Source organism: Pieris rapae, chromosome 11, assembly GCF_905147795.1.
Source record: "Pieris rapae chromosome 11, ilPieRapa1.1, whole genome shotgun sequence".
In the NCBI taxonomy this organism is placed as follows: Eukaryota; Metazoa; Arthropoda; class Insecta; order Lepidoptera; family Pieridae; genus Pieris; species Pieris rapae.
In genome coordinates this window covers 1,853,087-1,872,802 of record NC_059519.1, presented here as the reverse complement: position 1 = coordinate 1,872,802, position 19,716 = coordinate 1,853,087, and the positions used below count along the sequence as shown (strand labels likewise).

The 19,716-nt window shown below is 33.5% G+C and overlaps 1 protein-coding gene across 1 annotated transcript in view; it reads right to left on the bottom strand.

Moving 5' to 3' along the window:
• LOC110996858 overlaps nucleotides 1-19,716 on the bottom strand; it is a 74,733-nt gene that overhangs the window by 47,539 nt on the left and 7,478 nt on the right. Inside the window, exons 2-7 of the mRNA XM_022264728.2 lie at nucleotides 16,446-16,555; nucleotides 13,779-13,993; nucleotides 12,451-12,639; nucleotides 9,354-9,500; nucleotides 8,407-8,500; nucleotides 3,727-3,891 (exon numbers count right to left, since the gene is read on the bottom strand). Of these exons, the coding sequence (XP_022120420.2) occupies nucleotides 3,727-3,891; nucleotides 8,407-8,500; nucleotides 9,354-9,500; nucleotides 12,451-12,639; nucleotides 13,779-13,993; nucleotides 16,446-16,555 (920 nt within the window). The remainder of the gene's footprint in view (nucleotides 1-3,726; nucleotides 3,892-8,406; nucleotides 8,501-9,353; nucleotides 9,501-12,450; nucleotides 12,640-13,778; nucleotides 13,994-16,445; nucleotides 16,556-19,716) is intronic.

The following is a 19,716-nucleotide window of genomic DNA, read 5'->3' as shown; positions in this document are numbered from 1 at the left end:
GAACGTTGAACGTTTCAAAATTGAACAAGCATTCTTTAACGAATTGACGATTATAGTTTACATATGAGACCGTTAATAGACCGTCTTTAAGCGTCTTTACGCAAACATATCATTAGCATGAGTCATGTCAAGTGAAGTAAGAAGTGAGTTAATCACGATGCTTTCCATTCAAACGACGATCTATCACCAACGGTGACAGATTAAGCAAGTTGACAAATCACAATTTAAAATTTAAATTTAGAACCCTTCTATAAGATGGCACTTGTGTCAAAGTTTGCACACAAAGAACCATTCAACACCTCAAAACTTCAACTAAACTGCCACAATGAAAAACCCTCACATTACAACAAAAATATGTTGTACTTGAAAGCTCTTTTACGCTTTGCGATCCATTAACGACACTTAAAAGCTTGAAGGGCGTCTAACACACCAAAAGAAGTAGAGCTCAGTGTTTTCGAACTTTCGCTTGATGTATCCCACAAAGTCTTACAAGGAAAGTTCTTATTGTTATGGCGATAGTACTTGTATTACAAATAGCAATTTCGTCACAATCATATGACCCAATAAACACTACTGTTGCCAATCAATTGTTTGCAAGGTTAAGAGAAAACGTATTACAGAAATCGTTTTGGGATATGATATTTTTTACTCTAGTATTCTTTGTTTTTAATTTCCGTTGATTACAGTTAACGGAGGAGTAAGTCATCCACAACACAAAGCATCTGTATAAATTAAAAGAATCCGTTTTTGTTAAATAAATCTATCATTATTTATCGGTGCTCGTTGGAGAGTAAATAAGTACTCAAACAGAAAGACATAGGGCATATAATAAAATGCACGGACAAAATTATGTCAAACTGTGCACTTTTTCATTATCATGCGTCCTATTTTTAAAGATTTTCCTAATAATGGTTTACATATTTTTTATTGCTATGTATTGTCCCATTCCTTTTGTCTAAATAAATACATGTAATATGTACTTTGCACAATAAGTGCAATTAGTGCTTCCTTTATCTAATCTTTTTATTTATTGCACAGTGGTTGCCTGGAAGAGATTGCGCGAAAGCGATAAAGCCGCCAGTTGTCCTCCTTTTCATTTAATTATGTCAATTGTATTATATGTATGTAAACAACGAAGTAATACTAAATAAAATGTTGACTGCAATATATGGAAGCCCAAGTAAACAGTGGTAAGAAGATATTGAAGCTAATGGACCAAGAAAGTCATGAATAAGTTCTAGAAAAAGCTGGAGAGATACTAAGGAAGTGGTTCGATCAATGGTACAGAAGGTTCAATAACAATCAATAAAAAATATTATCAATAAATGTGAATTGTAAGTATTTATTTATTTATTAAAGTTTACCACATACGATGTGGTAAATACCGTACTGAATCTACAGCAGTGTATAACAATTTTATAGAATTGACCAAGATCGGGAAACATTTTTAGCAAATCAATCAATCTACATTAAATGAACACAATAATTAATAGATTTCGAAAATCTAAAATCTAAAAAATAGTGTGATTACCGCTTAAACATTTGAAATAGTTATCATAAACATAATCCGCGCGTCGTCGCGTTTATAATATCATGTCGATATAAATGAGATTAATGCCGAAGCTCCGCTAAGCCTCCCTAATCTATAATACCTTTATTTTGCTTATAATATATTTTAAAAAATATGCAATAAAATCCATTTACAGAAGTTTATAAGGATTATGTAATCCTAATTATTATTTTCAATTTAGTAAAAAATTGATTTATAATAAAAAGCTTATTGGTCAATCAATGTGAGAAAAATCAGCGCATAATTTATTTCACTAAGGTAATTCTGCTTGATAGCAGTGATAGCCTAGACGCTCATCTTTGGGGTCGTAGGTTCGAACATCGTGAGGAAACCGGCTTGCCTTAGACCCAAAAAAGTCACCAGCTTGTGTCAGGCACAAAATCCTGATTACCCAGTTGCCTATCAGAAACAAATGACTACCAAACAGATAAAGAAGTCTGCTGTGAGGTTCAAGGCTTGTAGCCATTGGAGTCCTAAATTATTTGATACAAGTGTAATAAGGAAGTTAAGTATACTACTATTTTACACAAAGGCAGAATTATACAAAGGCAGAATGGATGATGGTAGACACAAATATTTATATATAATATAAATTAAGGGTAACATTTATGAATAAGACCTCAACAAAAGCTACTGGCATTGACCTTGGCAATGTTTATTCAAGATTTTCTATTAAATGCCGGGGGCATATGGCCTCAAACTAACAATGGCTGTCAACACAATTGTTATTCTTAATACAAAATTCATAGCGATAATTTATGACTCACAGCCAAGTTCAAATTGTAACAATCCTCTCTTTAGTCGGTCTGTAGTTCCACCGAAAACTTCAATATAGTTTTAAGCTTCTATATTTACTAGTACGTCAACTTTATGCCGGCCAAGGCATGCCGGTTTCCTCACGATGTTTTCCTTCACCATTCGAGCGAATGTTAAATATAGAAAGAAAGTCCATTGGTACACAGCCGGGGATCGAACCTACGACCTCAAGAATGAGAGTCGCAGCCTAAAACCACAAGGCCAACACTGCTGTACTGTCTTTAAGGATACATATTTTTTTACTTATTTTTAATTAAATAGGCGGTATCAATGGCGTCAAAACTAAATTTAATGTACCAAAAGAAAAGTCGAGCGTCCAATACTATAAAATTTTATGTTTGATTCCAAATATTAAAGTAATTATTTGTGATGTTTAATTATCCGTGTGTTTTGTACGATTATATATTATAGCAAGATGCACAGACAAAAAATGAACTTTAAAGACAATATATAACATACGGGGATGGCGAGAAAGAAAGCGTTAGATTTTATCACTTATGATTGCATAGTCTTTGTTAAAATTTGACCTATATATGCTATATATTTTACTGATATATCTAAATCCTTTTATAGACTCAACATTCGCACTCAGTTTTACGTACACAAAGAGATGGCACAATTTAAAGCCATTAAAAAAAAAGACTACATACTACATATCTCAAGAATAATTTTAATTTTATTATTTAGAGCTCATGGCTCTTCCACGATATATATATATATATCTAGAATAGAAATGTATTACCTATGTTGGAGCCCTCCCACAACATTGCTGTGCCTAACCAAGGTCCTTATTGTAATAAATTATAACGTGTAAAATATTTATATAAGGAATGCAATAAAGATTTGAGATATATATATCTATATTTGATCTCCTATCACATAACTCTTCTTAAGACTTAAAAAGAGTTATGTGCAGCAGTAATTAACGAAATTTCCTTTCCGCTTAGCTCCTCTATAATTCTTTAAATCTTTTACAAGCGTAACTTGTCCACGTATCCCTATAATTTTTTGTTTATATTACTTTGATTTTTTTATATTTAAATTATTGTATTCTTATGTAGTTTTTCTACGAGCACCTAATTATTTTCTTCCTCTAAACACCTTGGCCATGCTTGAAAGCCATAATCCCGCTGACTTTATTATTTATTATAAGTTGTACTCAGTTCTTAAACGTAGTTTTAATTAAAGCCAAGAAGATCTATTTTTTAATTATAATCCTTTTTTTATTACATTTAATTATTATACTAATTACTTAATCAGGTAACTGGAATATTAAGATTATAACTCCTTATGTTGCTGTTGTTTTTAAATTTAGGCATCATTGCCTAGCAATCACTTACTTGGATCAGCAGTGATCTGCCGGTACACAGCCAACGCCACCTCATCCTCGCTGACCACGTCCCAGAGGCCATCACAGGCTATCACAAGGAAGTCTTCATCTCCATCCAGGTCTAACGCAGCCTGTTCTGGATGAGCAATCACGTATGGCTTGTATTGTGCGTCACCTAAAAACGTTTATACAAACATTAGTCTAAAATATTATTTAATAAAAATAATTAACAATTAATAGATAGAAAAAAATTACAACAAATTTAAAAAGTTTGGTCCGTGTGGTAGTGTACCAGTTTTAATATACCATAGAGAAAACTGGCAGAAATTAACTTATCTGTTTGAAGCGCAAAATGAAGGATATAATATATATAAAAAAAAAATACATAGCATCGTAATATTAAAAAAAAATAATCTTAGACCCGTCCATAGGTATTATTGCTGAAACCCAAAGTTCTGTCTGGATCGATTAGCTCCATAGTATATCAACCTAATTAATGAAAATCGTTTCAATAAAAAAAAATTCAAAGCCAAAGAGCTCACAAAGACAAGAACTGAAAATAAACACTCCGTAACTAATTTAAAAAGTCATGATAATACCATTTTATTAATTTATCAGACCTTTTTAACCACGGATCTCCTGTGACAGTCCTGACATAGGTACCTATCTCTCTTCCTCCACATCCAAGGCTATATCTTGTCTTGTCTCTAGTACCTTCTGCATGTTCGATAAAGACTACCTACCAACGTCACCAACCGCAGTTACCTTATACATGTGAACAGCTTCACATTCGCATTTCAAACCTCCTAAACATTCCCTTTCGTATCCTTGTCATAACGTCCTTTTTTAACCCATACTAAAATGTTGATAATCCAATTTTTTTTTTATAACCAAGTATATTAAGAGCGGTCGAGAAAAGTCTTGCGTAGTCTGGGATAACTTTCAAGCGACCGGATTTCAATCTATATCTACGTTAAGGGGAATCAGTAGTATCCAGCCTCCAGCCCCCTTAGGGCCGTCCCGTGAAGAAAATGTCAACATTACACTTTCATAGAAACTACGCCATTACTGTCTTTAGTGATGGGATAATTTAAACATCGATATTCATTTTGGATTGTTTTTAGAAGTTTACCTAAAATGTGAAATGAAGAAAAATCTCAGAATAACAAAACCCATTAATATGATTTTAATTATATGTTGATGATGTATGTTTCCATGTTTATTTACTCTATTCTTAACTAAAGTACTTTTTTATTGCAAAAAAGGAAATACAATTGTTGTATGTGAGCATTTAACATTAGCTCGAACGATGAAGGAAAATATCAGGAGTAAACCGGCTTGCCTTAGACCCAAAAGTCTACGGCGTATGTCAGGCACAGGAGCCCGATACCCTTCTTGCCTATTGCACTGACAAATTATCATGATATATTGACAAAAATCTGTGGCCCAGAGCTAAAAAAAAAGGTTGAAACGCCAATGATTTATTTAGTTATTCAATATATACTTTCCAATCAGAAGTCCATTCAAAATACAACTAGACGGGAAGATAAAAAAAACACCAAAAAACGTTAAAAAAATAGATATTACGTTAGCACAATCACGTACAGGTACATATAAAAATCTCTTTTCTGCATAGGCAGAAATCAATTTCTATAAATTCATATTCATCATATCAATTTATAGAAATTGATCGTGAACGAATCATATCGTAACAATCACATCACTAGTTGAATGCAGTCCGCGGTGATCGATAGTTTCGTGCAGTTGACGAGGGGTGGCCACGACTCGCCGGCGCCCGACGCGACGTGCGCACTGTATACCCTAGCCCTTATTTTACATTTAATGGCCTAATAATTACTCAGGCAACAAATATTGAGAAACATTTATACACCCAAACACGACCGGACGAATTTGACTCGAGTCAGAAGAAATATTGCTTCATAAATGTCAAATCAAACAAACAGAGGCGAAATTATTAAATTATTTACTAAACGGTTAACGCCGGCGATCAACGTTATATATGAAAAAAATTAAGATATTTGAAACAACAACAAAAACGTAAAAAACCACTGAACTAAAACAAACATTATTCATATCCTAAGTACACACCCGCATTATGCTGTATTTACTTAATAATAAGTAATTACTTCGTTTAACGCAATTACAATATTAAAACTGTGTAACTCCACCTAGCATTATGTCACTCAAAACTTAGAGCCAATTCATATAATTTAAATTCCAATTAAAATAACAATCACCAACCAGATGGGTCAAGTAAAATAAGAAACTCGCTGGATAGAAACCTGTGGAAACAGACAGTCCGCTCCAGATGCTTTCTTACTGGCCACGACGCTCAGACATGAGCTGCCGCTTGAAGAGAGAAGGAGATACAAAGATCTTATTGCCTATAAAAGCCCGTGCCCAATGGCGTCGATTTGGAGGTGGCCTACATCAAAGGTGGACCCTAACAGAATGGCAAATCATGATGATAGGATTATGATAGTATTTTAAAGGACATATATAGAAAACTATTAGACCAGTTTTTGAAGTGAAACGTCTTCAGACGCATGAGGGTATTTTGTACGGAACGTCACGAAGATGTGCAACGTTTTTGTCGAAGAAAATTAAACTGAAAGCTGTCCGAACTTTGTTTCGCCTTATATTTTTTACATAGCCTACCTTTTATGTAGCTCATACCAACATATGGACAACAATATGCTGATTCATCGAAATGGAAATAAACCTAACAATTAAAATTAAATGTATTCGAGTTTTAAGTTTCGATATGATATTCATTTTCTTTATTAAAGGTTATTTTTACTGTATAGTATTTTTTGGTTTAATACTATAACATAACCTAGAAACCTTTTATAATCCAAAGACGATAAGTGACGACGTTAACAAGATAAATAATCGTTAAATGAACCACGCTTTATTATATGGTAATATTGTCCATCCCTCGCCAACAACTTAATAGTAGGCACACGACAATAATAATCCAGATGAGAATTAGTTTGCAATGCTTAGTATAAGAGCCAGATAACATATAAACATTTTATGGTGAATTCAAGTATCAAATCAAATCATTTATTCCAATTAGATCACATAAAATAAATAAAATGACACATTTGAACGTTAGGTAAATTTAAAGATGATTCTAGTTGTCCCTTCCAAAAGGTTCGTGTAGAGAAGAATGGGCAAGAAACTCCATACTTACTCTACAGTATTTACAATAGATAATATTCTTAAAGTACATAGTAATAAAAAAAATTAAATTTAATGGTAGTGTAATTTTATTGCTGGAATTTCCCCGCTGTATTGCGATACTTTTTCGTTCAGCTGGGGTTTTTTAAACAGTGGACAAACGGGCAAGAGGTTAAGAGTGTGTTGCCGGCCTTTTTTACTATATTTAATAGTATTAGTAGAATTTTTGTTTTGTAAACTTTCTCAGTATCTGTTAAACGTTTAATCAAATTAATTAAACTCAATACAAATGAGAAGAATGTAAGAAAGAATTATCAATAAAATTACACCATCTCTTAGACTAGACCGCTCCCTCCGGCAATAAACCGACTGATTAACCCGCCTCTTACGCAGGGGTTGCCTTTTCAATGCACATTCCTTGCTCTTAGGTAAAAACGCAAATAAAATGAAACTCATTAAGGAATTACGCATTTAAGCCCACAAGGCTCGTATTCCAAAACGTCACTCAAATCGAATTTGTTCAGATTACGCTTGAACATGCTGAACTGCTGACACGGTTAACGGGGTTCAAATAGATTGATGGAGCTAATAGCTAAATGCCATACACCAACAGCTCACGAGAGTAATTTTATATATCACTATCACTACATAGTATAAAACAAAGTCGCTTTCTCTGTCCCTATGTCCCTTTGTACCTATGCTTAAATCTTTGAGACTACGCAACCGATTTTGATGCGTTTTTTTTAAAGGTAGAGTGATTCAAGAGGAAGGTTTATATGTATAATAACATCCATTAAATAGTGGAGAAGTACTGTTATTTTTGAGGTTTCTAATGTGATGTCGTAAATAATTACATTTTTTCCGCTTACATTGCAAACGCAGGCTGAACCCTACGAGTTTTATCAAAATAATGTACTAAGTATTGTACACATTGAAAAGGTCTATAGAAAAGTCCGTGATGGTATATGTCTATCTCTTATGGATAACCCACAATAACTTTCTTTTGTCATTTACTTTTTACGACAAATAATGGATAATTTTCGAAGCGATTTTAACCAATACAGCATTAATCCTTAACCAATTAAATACCTTGAATACATTGTTCATTTAATATAGATCTATACAGCCCATTACAGCTTATTTAGCAGCGATCGAACGCGTATATTATCGGAGCGTCTATCTCTTATGGATAACCCACATTTTTATATACAACGTTCACAGATTTTCTGTAGTGTATTTAGTATCAGCATTGCACCCGTGCGAAGCCGGGGCGGGTCGCTAGTAGCCGTTAAAAGGCGTTTAAAAGTTACCATGGTAATACTGTTATGTTTTCAAATGTTAATTCATATTTTATGAGCCTCAAAATCCGCTGCGTAGTTTCAAACATTTAAGCATACAAAGGGACATAGGGACAGAGAAAGCGACTTTGTTTTATAATATTTAGTGATTAACTGTTTAGAAAAAAAACTAGTCATATGAAACTCACCAATCGCCCTTGAGACGGCAAGTTGACCGTTCACTCGCCACGTGCCCCAATACATCACGGTCCCACCGGACGCCTCTATTCGTTTTCTCTCGTCCTGGATTAAATATATTTGTAAGGTACTTATACATATATGTATATATATTAGATGTTATTACTAATGTACATCCAATTATACTATATGTTGTTCCACTGCAATGGAGAAAAGATTTTGCTACATCTACTGCCAATTTGGGAACGATCCTATAAGACGACTAACAAGGGCAGTAATCGCAGCCCATGGAAACATATATCAGCGGGTGCGATGCCAGCCTTTGAGGGAGGAGTATACTCTTTCTTTAAATAATTGACGGTCGTATGTTAAAGGGAAGAGATGGGAGTACACAGTTTACTAGACCACAAAGGAAGTAGAAGAAGTGGAGTGTATTGTGTAGCGGACCGTGGAAGACTTTCAGCCATCATGGTGATAATTAAATTCAATTTTCAATATTTAATAATTTTCCTAATTGTGCTTTTATCTATTAAGTATAGCGCCATCTAGTGACCGGATCTAGAAATACATCGTAATATTGTGACTGATGATTGAAAAATTAGATATAAGATATATTTAGGTTCTCTGATTAACCTCATTCCTTTCAATTTTAATAATATTAACACTAGTCTATATAATACATTATTAGGGCAGCTACTTAGTACACGCGTAAAAAGTGATACTTCTTTGGCGTAAAAAAATATTTATTTTTTAATATATTCTACGTTTGTAAAAAAAGCGACACTAACAATAGTAAAAACTAACGCGCCAAAAGAAGAGTAACTTCAAAAACAGTTAGAGATATTAAAAATTCTCTAATTTACTATGAAGTTGTCAACAATAGCGGGATGATTATTAATTTTTTGTTATATTAAAGTAAGACGAATGACTAAAGACAAAAACAAATTAAAAAAATTACCTCTCTGCTTGGTTTATGTGGATGTACCAGTTGCATAACACGCATACGCTGTGCAACTAGAGCGAGTGAGTCGCCAGCCCATGCCACCAAAAGCCGCTTTCCACGAATACAAATCACAACTGCTGTACTGCCTCCCACTACGCGGTGCTGCAAATAATGTATACTTTTATAAAACAAGTTTTTTTTAATACAAATAAGAATAGTTTCTTGACTGAAGAATTGTGAGTGGATCACCACTCACAATTCACTCACCACACCATCAGAGGTAATATAATCACTAAACTAAAACTCATATTAATTTTATAGTATGAGCGCCATCTATGTGTCAACCTAGGAACCTTTTACCCCGCCTATTAGGGTAGGTAAAAAAATATTACATTCCCGCTACAAGTCTTTATTGATAATTTTATAGAGAAGAAAGTGATCAGAATTCTGTTCCTATAAAGCGCCATAAATTGTGAGGTTATGGTAATATATTATATATAATAAATTTCATTCACAATTACAAAAATATTAGATATCAGTTTTTTATGTCTCTCCGTACAATTCTTTCAAATTTGCTCCCCATAAAGACTTTCCTCACAGTTTAAGAAATATATTACTCGAATTGGTTCGTCAAACCGTATGTGTTCGAGTTTTGAGCTTGGCAACATATGCGATTCATTTTATATTATGTAATGTTTTTTTATGAACATGTTTGTTAAGATGAATTAAATAATAATTATTTATATAATGTATAAGTTTCAATCATGTAGGTATAAGGGTTTGGTAGTTAAAATAATTATCTGTGTCATACAACAAAATATTCTTAAATATTGGTACATAGATTGTACAATGGATAAGAACATATTTTTTTTACTTTCATATGAGTGACATTTTAACCTACATGCACAGTTAATATTTTTAATTTTCTTTTTATAATAATTTTTTATTTTAATATTGTTTTCTTTCATTTAACTAAACTCAGGAGTTTAATTACAAACACCAGGACACGAGAATTTAATTTTTTTACTTTTTAAACATTATTTGTAAATTTGATATGTTCTTTAGCATTGTGGAATACTTTTTTCGCAGCACAAGCGATGAAAGATATTTTTTACGCATGTTTTATACCTTGGCTAATATTATTGTAGATTTGGTGCGGACTCATATTTTTTTCTTGCAATTAATAATTTTAATTGAAATAGTGAAAGAATTTTTGAAATCGGTCCAGTACTTTTTGAGCCATCTCATTACAAACATACATACAAATATTTCCTCTTTACAATATTTATGTAGATAGTAAAGATAAGATATCTTAATTCCTATGAATTAAATGCTTAATAGACCCGGAAAGCTGAGTGAGACTGCATAATGTAAATAAGCCTAGGGAATGCATTGTGAATCATTGTTTTCAATAACGCACTTTGTATTCAACTGATAGTGAAAATGGAAATGCATTAGTCATTTCAAATTATCACTACATAGTATAAAACAAAGTCGCTTTCTCTGTCCCTATGTCCCTTTGTATGCTTAAATCTTTGAAACTACGCAACGGATTTTAATGCGGTTTTTTTAAAGGTAGAGTGATTCAACAGGAAGGTTTATATGTATAATAACATCCATTAAATAGTGGAGAAGTACTGTTATTTTTGAGGTTTCTAATGTGATGTCGTAAATAATTACATTTTTTCCGCTTACATTGCAAACGCAGGCTGAACCCTACGAGTTTTATCAAAATAATGTACGAAGTATTGTACACATTGAAAAGGTCTACAGAAAAGTCCGTGATGGTATATGTCTATCTCTTATGGATAACCCACAATAACTTTCTTTTGTCATTTACTTTTTACGACAAATAATGGCTAATTTTCGAAGCGATTTTAACCAATGCAGCATTAATCCTTAACCAATTAAATACCTTGAATACATTGTTCATTTAATATAGATCAATACAGCCCATTACAGCTTATTTAGCAGCGATCGAACGCGTATATTATCGGGGCTTTACAGCGACGGAAATAACAATACATAATAAAAACCTGCTTTTCATCAGCATTGCACCCGTGCGAAGCTGGGGCGGGTCACTAGTACATCTATAAACTTAAGTAAATTTTAGACAAACTGAATTCCTGATAATGTAGATTTATTATTAATTAGGACAGGAATATCATCTGATGTTAAGTGCCTTTTAACAATTGGTACTGTCTTTCTTGACGTCCGCTAACACGAATTGGTACTTAGAAACGTGTTTGTTCTCTTTATGTTTGTTATGTTTGACATTTTTTACCAGAGATTACAATTTATTGATATGATTGCAATGAAGTATACAGTATTAACAATTTTATATTAAAATTGTATAAATGAATGTTTCATTGTTTCATCTCACATCATTTAGAGCAACTTATCGGTTATATCGACCAAAAGCAAAGGGTTTGGCTGAAATATATATATCAGCTTCTTAATAACTACGTCATCGGCTGTTACTTTTAAAAGAGCACAGGGAGTTTTTGATGTGAAACATCTATAGCCGCACGTAAAACCGTTTTCTGGCGTGGCGACGCGTCGCCACGGCATGCGTATTAATTCTAAATGCAGTAGTAAATTTCGCATTAAAAATATTTAATGAAAATAATGTTTATTCAACAAATAGTCATCGTTATCTGGAAAAAAAATCGTAATATTTTATTTTATCATTATGACATATTTACCTGGTTTCTATCACAGTCTGTTCTTTTCTGCATATTACTTTTACAAAATAATGTCGATGTTTCACATCTACCAGGCGTCCCGTGACGGCTCACATTTTTTTACGGCGGCTTTTCTCCCTCTACACCCTCTGTCTTTTTCGACGAGTAGGGATGTCCGAGACAAATTTAACGACGTGGAATAAGCGATACCCGTATCTTATATTTCATAATAAACATATTTTATTTATTCTTTACAACTATCGATTATTACGAACAAATGTGAAGAGTCCCTTTGATGTCGTTATAACAGATGTTAACTGTAATCTTCCGGATAAATAAGGACGCTCTCATACACCCATCAATTGCGCAACCACAGAGCAGAAGAATATTATCTTTTGATATTTTATCTTTGACGTATACTCACTTACCTCAACTTTGCTCTTGTTAATAAATTCCGTGTCGGTCTTCAAAAAGGCGTCTCGTATTGCATCTCGTAAGTTTTTCTTGAAGTTCGGACTCTCCACCAAATATTGGTGCAAATGCGCCGCACAGTACTGCGCCGCGGACGAACCCGCGTGCCCGTCATATACTGCATAGAAACTTGTGTGTTCCGTTGTCTGGAAGACATAAAATAATATTTATAAGATAATTATTTCCAACGAGCCTAATGAATTGGGTTTTTTTTTATTATAATTAACATTTTTCATTTGGTTTTGTAGTTTTTTAAGTACATATATGTAGGTTCGTCTATACATAAAATGAGATTAAATTATGCACATTATTTTAGCTAGGGATGCCTGGAAGATATCGAAATAAGCCCGTCATTTCCTTAATTTATGTTATCTGAAATATAATACATATATGTATAATGTACGAAATATGTAATACAAATAAACCGTTATAATGTTGAATTTAGGCGAGTATTAGACACATATAAATAAAACCTCTTTAAATTTGGTGTTATATACCAACACTTCCAAAGACTATAAATCAAATAGTTAGTACGCGTCGCGCGTCTCTGACGCAAAAGAGCAAAACATGTTACATATAAAAAAAAATACTAACTCTCATTAGATAATAACTTTATTTCTATCTAACTGAATAAAAAAAGGAATAATTTCAATAAAATCAATATTCATATAATACATATATGAAATATATATGATATAAGTATTATATCGATTCGATTGGTCAAAGCTGGTTCGGAGGACCAGTATAAAACGATTATTTCAACAATGTATTTCCTTGAATAAATCACACACGATATACATGAGTCATAAGAGTCGCATTATGTTCAACTTTTACTAAAATATTTTGAGTTTAATTTTCAAAATATAAATAAATCAGTGGCGCCTACAATACAACCTTTTTGGGTTTCTGAATTGTATATGCCTAAAAAATACAAGAAAATATGACATCACAAATTTAACACACTTACACATACACATCAATTACATAAGAAAACATATATCTTACATTCAGTACATAGTTGATTAGCATTCTGTGCCTGACACACGGGGTCGAAATTTTGGTTCAAAGGCAAGCCGCACGAATGCGCGAAAACGAAATGCGCACATAGAAAGAAAGTCTATTAGTGCATAGCCGGGGATCGAACCTGTGTCCCCAGGGCTGAGAATCTGGCCAACACTGCTCTGTTTTTAATTTTAAACTCACCTTTATAATCCGTTCCGTAACATATAGCTAATTAAATCTTAAGCATACCTTATACGTATACAAAACGTTTTTGTTAACGTACCTCAATATCAAACAACGCTTCCAAGTTCCCAATTTCAACGTGTCGATCCTCCATAACGCGTCGTGAGTTCCGCAAGGCAGCGGAAACTGTCAGAAACTCCTTTTGAGTCCGTGGTGGCGGAGGGAGAGTGTCCAACCGAGAATTGTCCAGATACCTCATACATACTGCGTTCACTCTAGCTATCACTGCCTGCATCAGTGATATCGCTTTGTATGCTGGAATTTCAAAATTAAACATTTTAATTCTTAAAAGGCCGGCAACGCACTTGCGAGCCCTCTGGCATTCAGTGTCCATGGACTCTGGTATCACCTAACATCAGGTGAGCTTCCTGCCCGTTTGCCCCCTGTTCTATAAAAAAACAAAAGCCGGTTTCCTCACGATGTTTTCCTTCACCGTTCCAGATAATGCGCGGAAAAAAGTCCATTGGTGCATATCCGCGGAATGTACGATTTCGGGGAAGAGAGTCGCATGCCTAGTACGTAAGCCACTAGGCCACTGCTCTTTATTACCAATCTAAAAAATAACCATTCCAATATAGAATCAGAATTTCAAACTTTCCCTAAAGATTTCCATCTCATCATATTTATCAATTTCCAAGACATAAATCAACGTCTTTCAAATGCGACGAATTTCACAAGCACGCAAGAATGTTGCACGAATTTAATGCATGCTCACATTCGCATCTGCCAACAAAGCAGGTTAATAACAATAAGGTTTCCCGACTTCCTGACACCAACAGCTGTCGTTAACTCCTGTGGTAAAACCGGTTCAAATACTTGTATTTGTTTGGAACCAAATGATATCCAATAAAATTTGAATATTGGAACAACTAAATTTTTTGATAAGGAGATTATTCACGCAATGTTTGTAAACAATCTACTATCAAGTTTAACTCCAAGTGAAAATATAAAATGAAACGACGCGGACGGCGCGTTTCGTTTGATTGTCATTGGCTAACAGCATCTCCAATAGACGTTGGTGCTCATAAGCGCACAGTTTTGTCCATAGTTACTTTAATTTTAGCAGAAATAGAGTATTTTAGTGAAAACTTTTACAAATACAACGAACGTTACGTTAACGACAGCTCAAACCGACAAACTTATATGTTTGTTTGTTTGTAATTGTATGTAATGAACTTAGTTTCCCAGTAATAATATCATAACCATCTTATAGGTTTTCTCAGAAAAATATATTTTGCTTTTATGACTTTGTTCCCCAGGGCAAGTGATATGTTTATTTACACGAATTCAATTCGATGCAGGCTTACGTTTACGTTTAAGCCCACGATAAGCTTCTAAGTATCTTTAAACATAATCCTAATTTTTATTTAAAATTTTTATTTGAGTTTAGCAAATAATTTCTTACACATTATATGGTATAAGAATGCTCGTGGTCGGTGGTACCTTAAGAAAATCAGTACATTAAAATTTTAGACACATTAATTGTAATATTTTAAAGAATATCATCGGTACTAGATTATATTAGAAAATTTAATGCTTAAAGTGGTCAACTGATGCATCTCAGTACAGCTATTTCTGAACCGATGTTTCCGGATTTATATCAAAAGTATAAAGATAGGGTCCGAGGTACGAACCCTAAGAGATACCAACTGTAAGTATCAGAACAAAGGCTCTCAGTGCCCGGTCGTGATGTAACAATGTTAACCGTCGACGCCTGATAAGCTAGATTATATGATAACAACATGATATCATGGCTGCGAATATACGAATTTCTTTATTAAATCATGGGTTTGCGTTCAAGTAGTTGAACTCGCGACCCGAAGTAGTCGATGTATAATCACCCCGTAACACCTCATAAGGCTCACATAACAGACAATCTTAATACAAGTGATAGTTATATCGAAAAGAAAATGGCCGTCAACACTTATGTGTTGCACGAGAAGCTACGCCATTGTTTTGCCTAATGCCTTTTACTTCCCTAAGCAGTCTCCTGAAGAATGTGCACTTAAAGAAAATACATCTACTATACAAACAAGATCTAAATGTGATGTTTTGATTCATAAATTTCAGTTGGAAGTATTTTGCAAAATCATTCTGGTCAACAAGTCAAAGATATGATGTAATAGTGCTAACGGCTCATTGTATTATTTTTGGATATCGCTAATCTTCAGTCCATCTTCACAGTCAGTATTGAATTTAGACATCCATTATATTAAAATATTATTAACGCGATTTAATATTTATTATTCGCCTTATATTGTTCACTTTTTATTGGTATCTTATAGAATCAGTCAGTCATATCAATTATCATTGTAATTCAGTAATAAAAATGTGCTAGAACGCTTAAAAATCTAGAGAAGATCCAAAAATTAGATGACATTCAAATCGATCTGTCTCGGTTTCGTGCCAATTTGAGAATGTTACTGCCGTCATAAAAGGCCATCTAATATTCTTAGTCTAGTCATAAATAAGGATAAATATTAACGATGAAGACGATTGACGATGATACGTTTCGACGCACTTTAAAAGATGATATTAAAAAACATTGTTTCATTAACATATTTTTTTAATTAATTTCGTATTAAATTCACAGGGTTGTCTGATGCAAGGCCGCCCATTTCCTTCATAATTTATGTTATCTGAATGTATTTTACCAAATATGTAAAACAGAACACTAATTATGTGTTACTAAATAAATATGTTTTACCTGACTTATCAGCATTATAACCAAAGTCATTTGGATATTTTTTCGCTGCAATTCGCACCTCGTCTAGTATTATCCGCAAAAGCGGAGTCATTAGTGTTGCCGGACATGATCTGAAAGCAAAAAACCGATCAATTTTATAACATTCTTAGTCTTCTAAATGCAATGGACCAAACAGATTAAATAACTTTGTTAGACTTACTAATCGTTTATATATATATATATATATATATATATATACAGATAAAATGAATAAGAAACATTCAAGCTGTTGGAGGAGTGCGACCAAACACTGAAAAAAATATTTATAATACAACGATTATAAATATAGTATATACAATTGTATTACTCTTATGATGCGGCCCTTGTCTGTGAGAAGGATCGACCCATTTTATTTTTTACCATCATCATCCATTTTTTAACAATATAATAGATATAGATAATTCCTAAGCAACGTTTCAATAATAGTTTTAGCGTAGTGGTCAGACGTGTATGTAGTAGAATGTCGTCGAGAAATAAATTTTCAAAGTGCCTAACAATCATGTAGTGAAGGAAAACTACGCCGTTGTGACAGACACCTTACTAAGCTATAAATAACAAAGGGATAACGCCACTGGATTATTATTAAATAAATAAAAAATTATCGACGTCCGCCGTTCGACTATTGCGCCGCTAAAAGGCCGGCAACGCACTCGCGAACCCTCTGGCATTGAGAGTGTCCATGTGGGGCGGTATCACTTAATATCAGGTGAGCCTCCTGCCCGTTTGCCCCCTGTTCTATAAAAAATCATACATTTGGAAACTGTCAAACTGTATTCATACAACACGACTGAAATAATATCGATCAGGGTTTACCCATTTCAAAAACCCGCAATTACCTCCGAGCGGGAACAGCTTAATAGCCTTCACAGCTTTCTGTCTAGCTAATAGAGCTATTAGGCAGTAATTGCATCTCTATTTAAATCTGTAGTGGAATACGATGTAACTGCTGTGGTTTTGGAGAGATTCATCTGTATTAAATTCCAAAGGAGCGATCACTATTATTATAATATTTGTGTAACAATGAAAATTCCAGGGACATAACATTCTATTGTATTGTTAATACTGGCTCACATCTAGGAAAATAAGGAAATCATACCCAAAAATCGACAACGCGACAGGCTGTTTAATTACTAGCCTATAAAAAATATTAAAGAAGCAGATACTTACAACGTAACTAATATACTAATAACAATCTTGATTTTTTGTTTACTAAAACTTGCATACATAGTGACAAAATAAGTTATTTATAACAGAAGAAAATGCTCGTTTTTGTGAGACTGTTTTAAGATAAGAGACCACTTCGGATTACCAGAAAGACTTTAACTTCTTCGTCTTAAAACGTGTAAATTTATCTTTAATAAATAAATATTATCATACCGGCAACATGCATAAGGTTGCATCACAAAATAATTATATAAAAGGAAACCAGAGTATATCTATCTGTGTGAGTGTGTGTCTGTATATGTATTAATGAATGTGTGTAATACTATAAATTATTACATAACTTAAATAAAACACATTGTTCTCAAACAACTTTATCAACACAATTCCTCGAGCTATTGCGATGCCAACTTCAACTGTACTACTGTACATAAAGTTTGAGAGAACCACGAAGTAGCAAACAAAACCGTGAGGATCATGACCGCTATTGGAAGTTAGTTAGGGTCACAAAATTTATATAAGCCCGGATCCCTTGGGTAGAATGCCTAGCGAACCCCGAGGGTCCATCTTAAGGGCGTGTGAAGAGCTGAGGTGTTTTTAGTAGGTGAGGTCTCGCTATCACACCTTCGGAGAGCAGCAGATACCTTAGAGGGTTTTGAGTGTCAAGCTCGATATCGATTTAAAAAAAAAACTTGGCGATTAAAAAGACGCAGACGAAGAAGTGGCGGAGAGTTTATTGCCAGCTCCTCTCTTCCGTTCTACGCCCTTGGTTTGAGAACTGGCAGTAAATGTAAAATTAGAATCATTTAATGTATATTTCTTTTTTTTTTACGTTCATAAGTGTACATAATGTTACCTATATGAATAAATGATTTTTGGCGTAAGCGCATTTACACCTTATTAAAAAAAAGTATCACAAAACATTTAGACCGAATTCATAAAAGCAAACTCATACAATTTACGCGTTTTATTGTTCGTATATCGTGTGTTTACTAGTAAAACAAAAACAAACATGAGTATTGATATCATAAGAACGGTTACACCTACAAAGATAACGTTATATTTGTACTATCGCAAGTGCGAAATTTCTTTGTTTTCATACTGACACATTTTAACTCAATTACGAGAACCGATTTAATCTTAATTGTATTTTATAATCGTTATATATACAACCAAGAACTATTATTATACTACTTAATCAAAAAGGGAACAGAAAGATCTGTACGCATTGCACAGCGCGATATATTTTTTTACCCATTAGAAAATCTACTCCAAAAAGTCGGAATTACAATTACGAATTTTTTAAATTGTCATCATACTTGGATTTAATATCGTTATTACTAGACTAGTATACTATAACGTATATAGTATAATATAACTTAGATACGATATTATAATATATGGGCATGTTACGAATGCATAATACATGCAACCAAATAGCTCTTATGCCGCAAATTTTACCATTACATCATGTTTCTCGTCCTTTATGCAACAGCGCAACGATCAAGATAACTGTTCACAATACTAACGTACTTAATTAATTATTAAGAGAGTTTTAGCATTGTGTTCATGAACGGCCTTTCATAAACACTTCGGATAATTCAGAGTTGAATTTTAACGCTCGACATACAGAAGTTATACATTGTACTAAGTCTTGGGGATAAATGTCAGTAAAGAGACTTAGCGCAAAGAATCCCCTAAATATGTCAAAAACTTATTGGATTTGGAGATAATATGGACGTCATACTTGGTACTGACTGGTCGGTACTTGGTCTCGCTTCTAAACATCAACCTCTTATCCTATCTTGCCCTTACTGTATGGGAAGGACATGGCGTTCTTGCTCACTTACTTGCTTAAAGGTAAATCAATGAAAAATGAATGTGCAAAATGATGTAAGTCCAAACACACTTACACTTCCAATTTGACACTATATTGCAATACTTTCATAGGATTCAAACTACAAATGTTACGATTTGTAAAGCAAACAATTTTCCTATAATGAAAAGATACTTAAATTCTACCGAACCAATTGGACAATTCAGAACTGTATCGATTCGGTCTATGAGACAT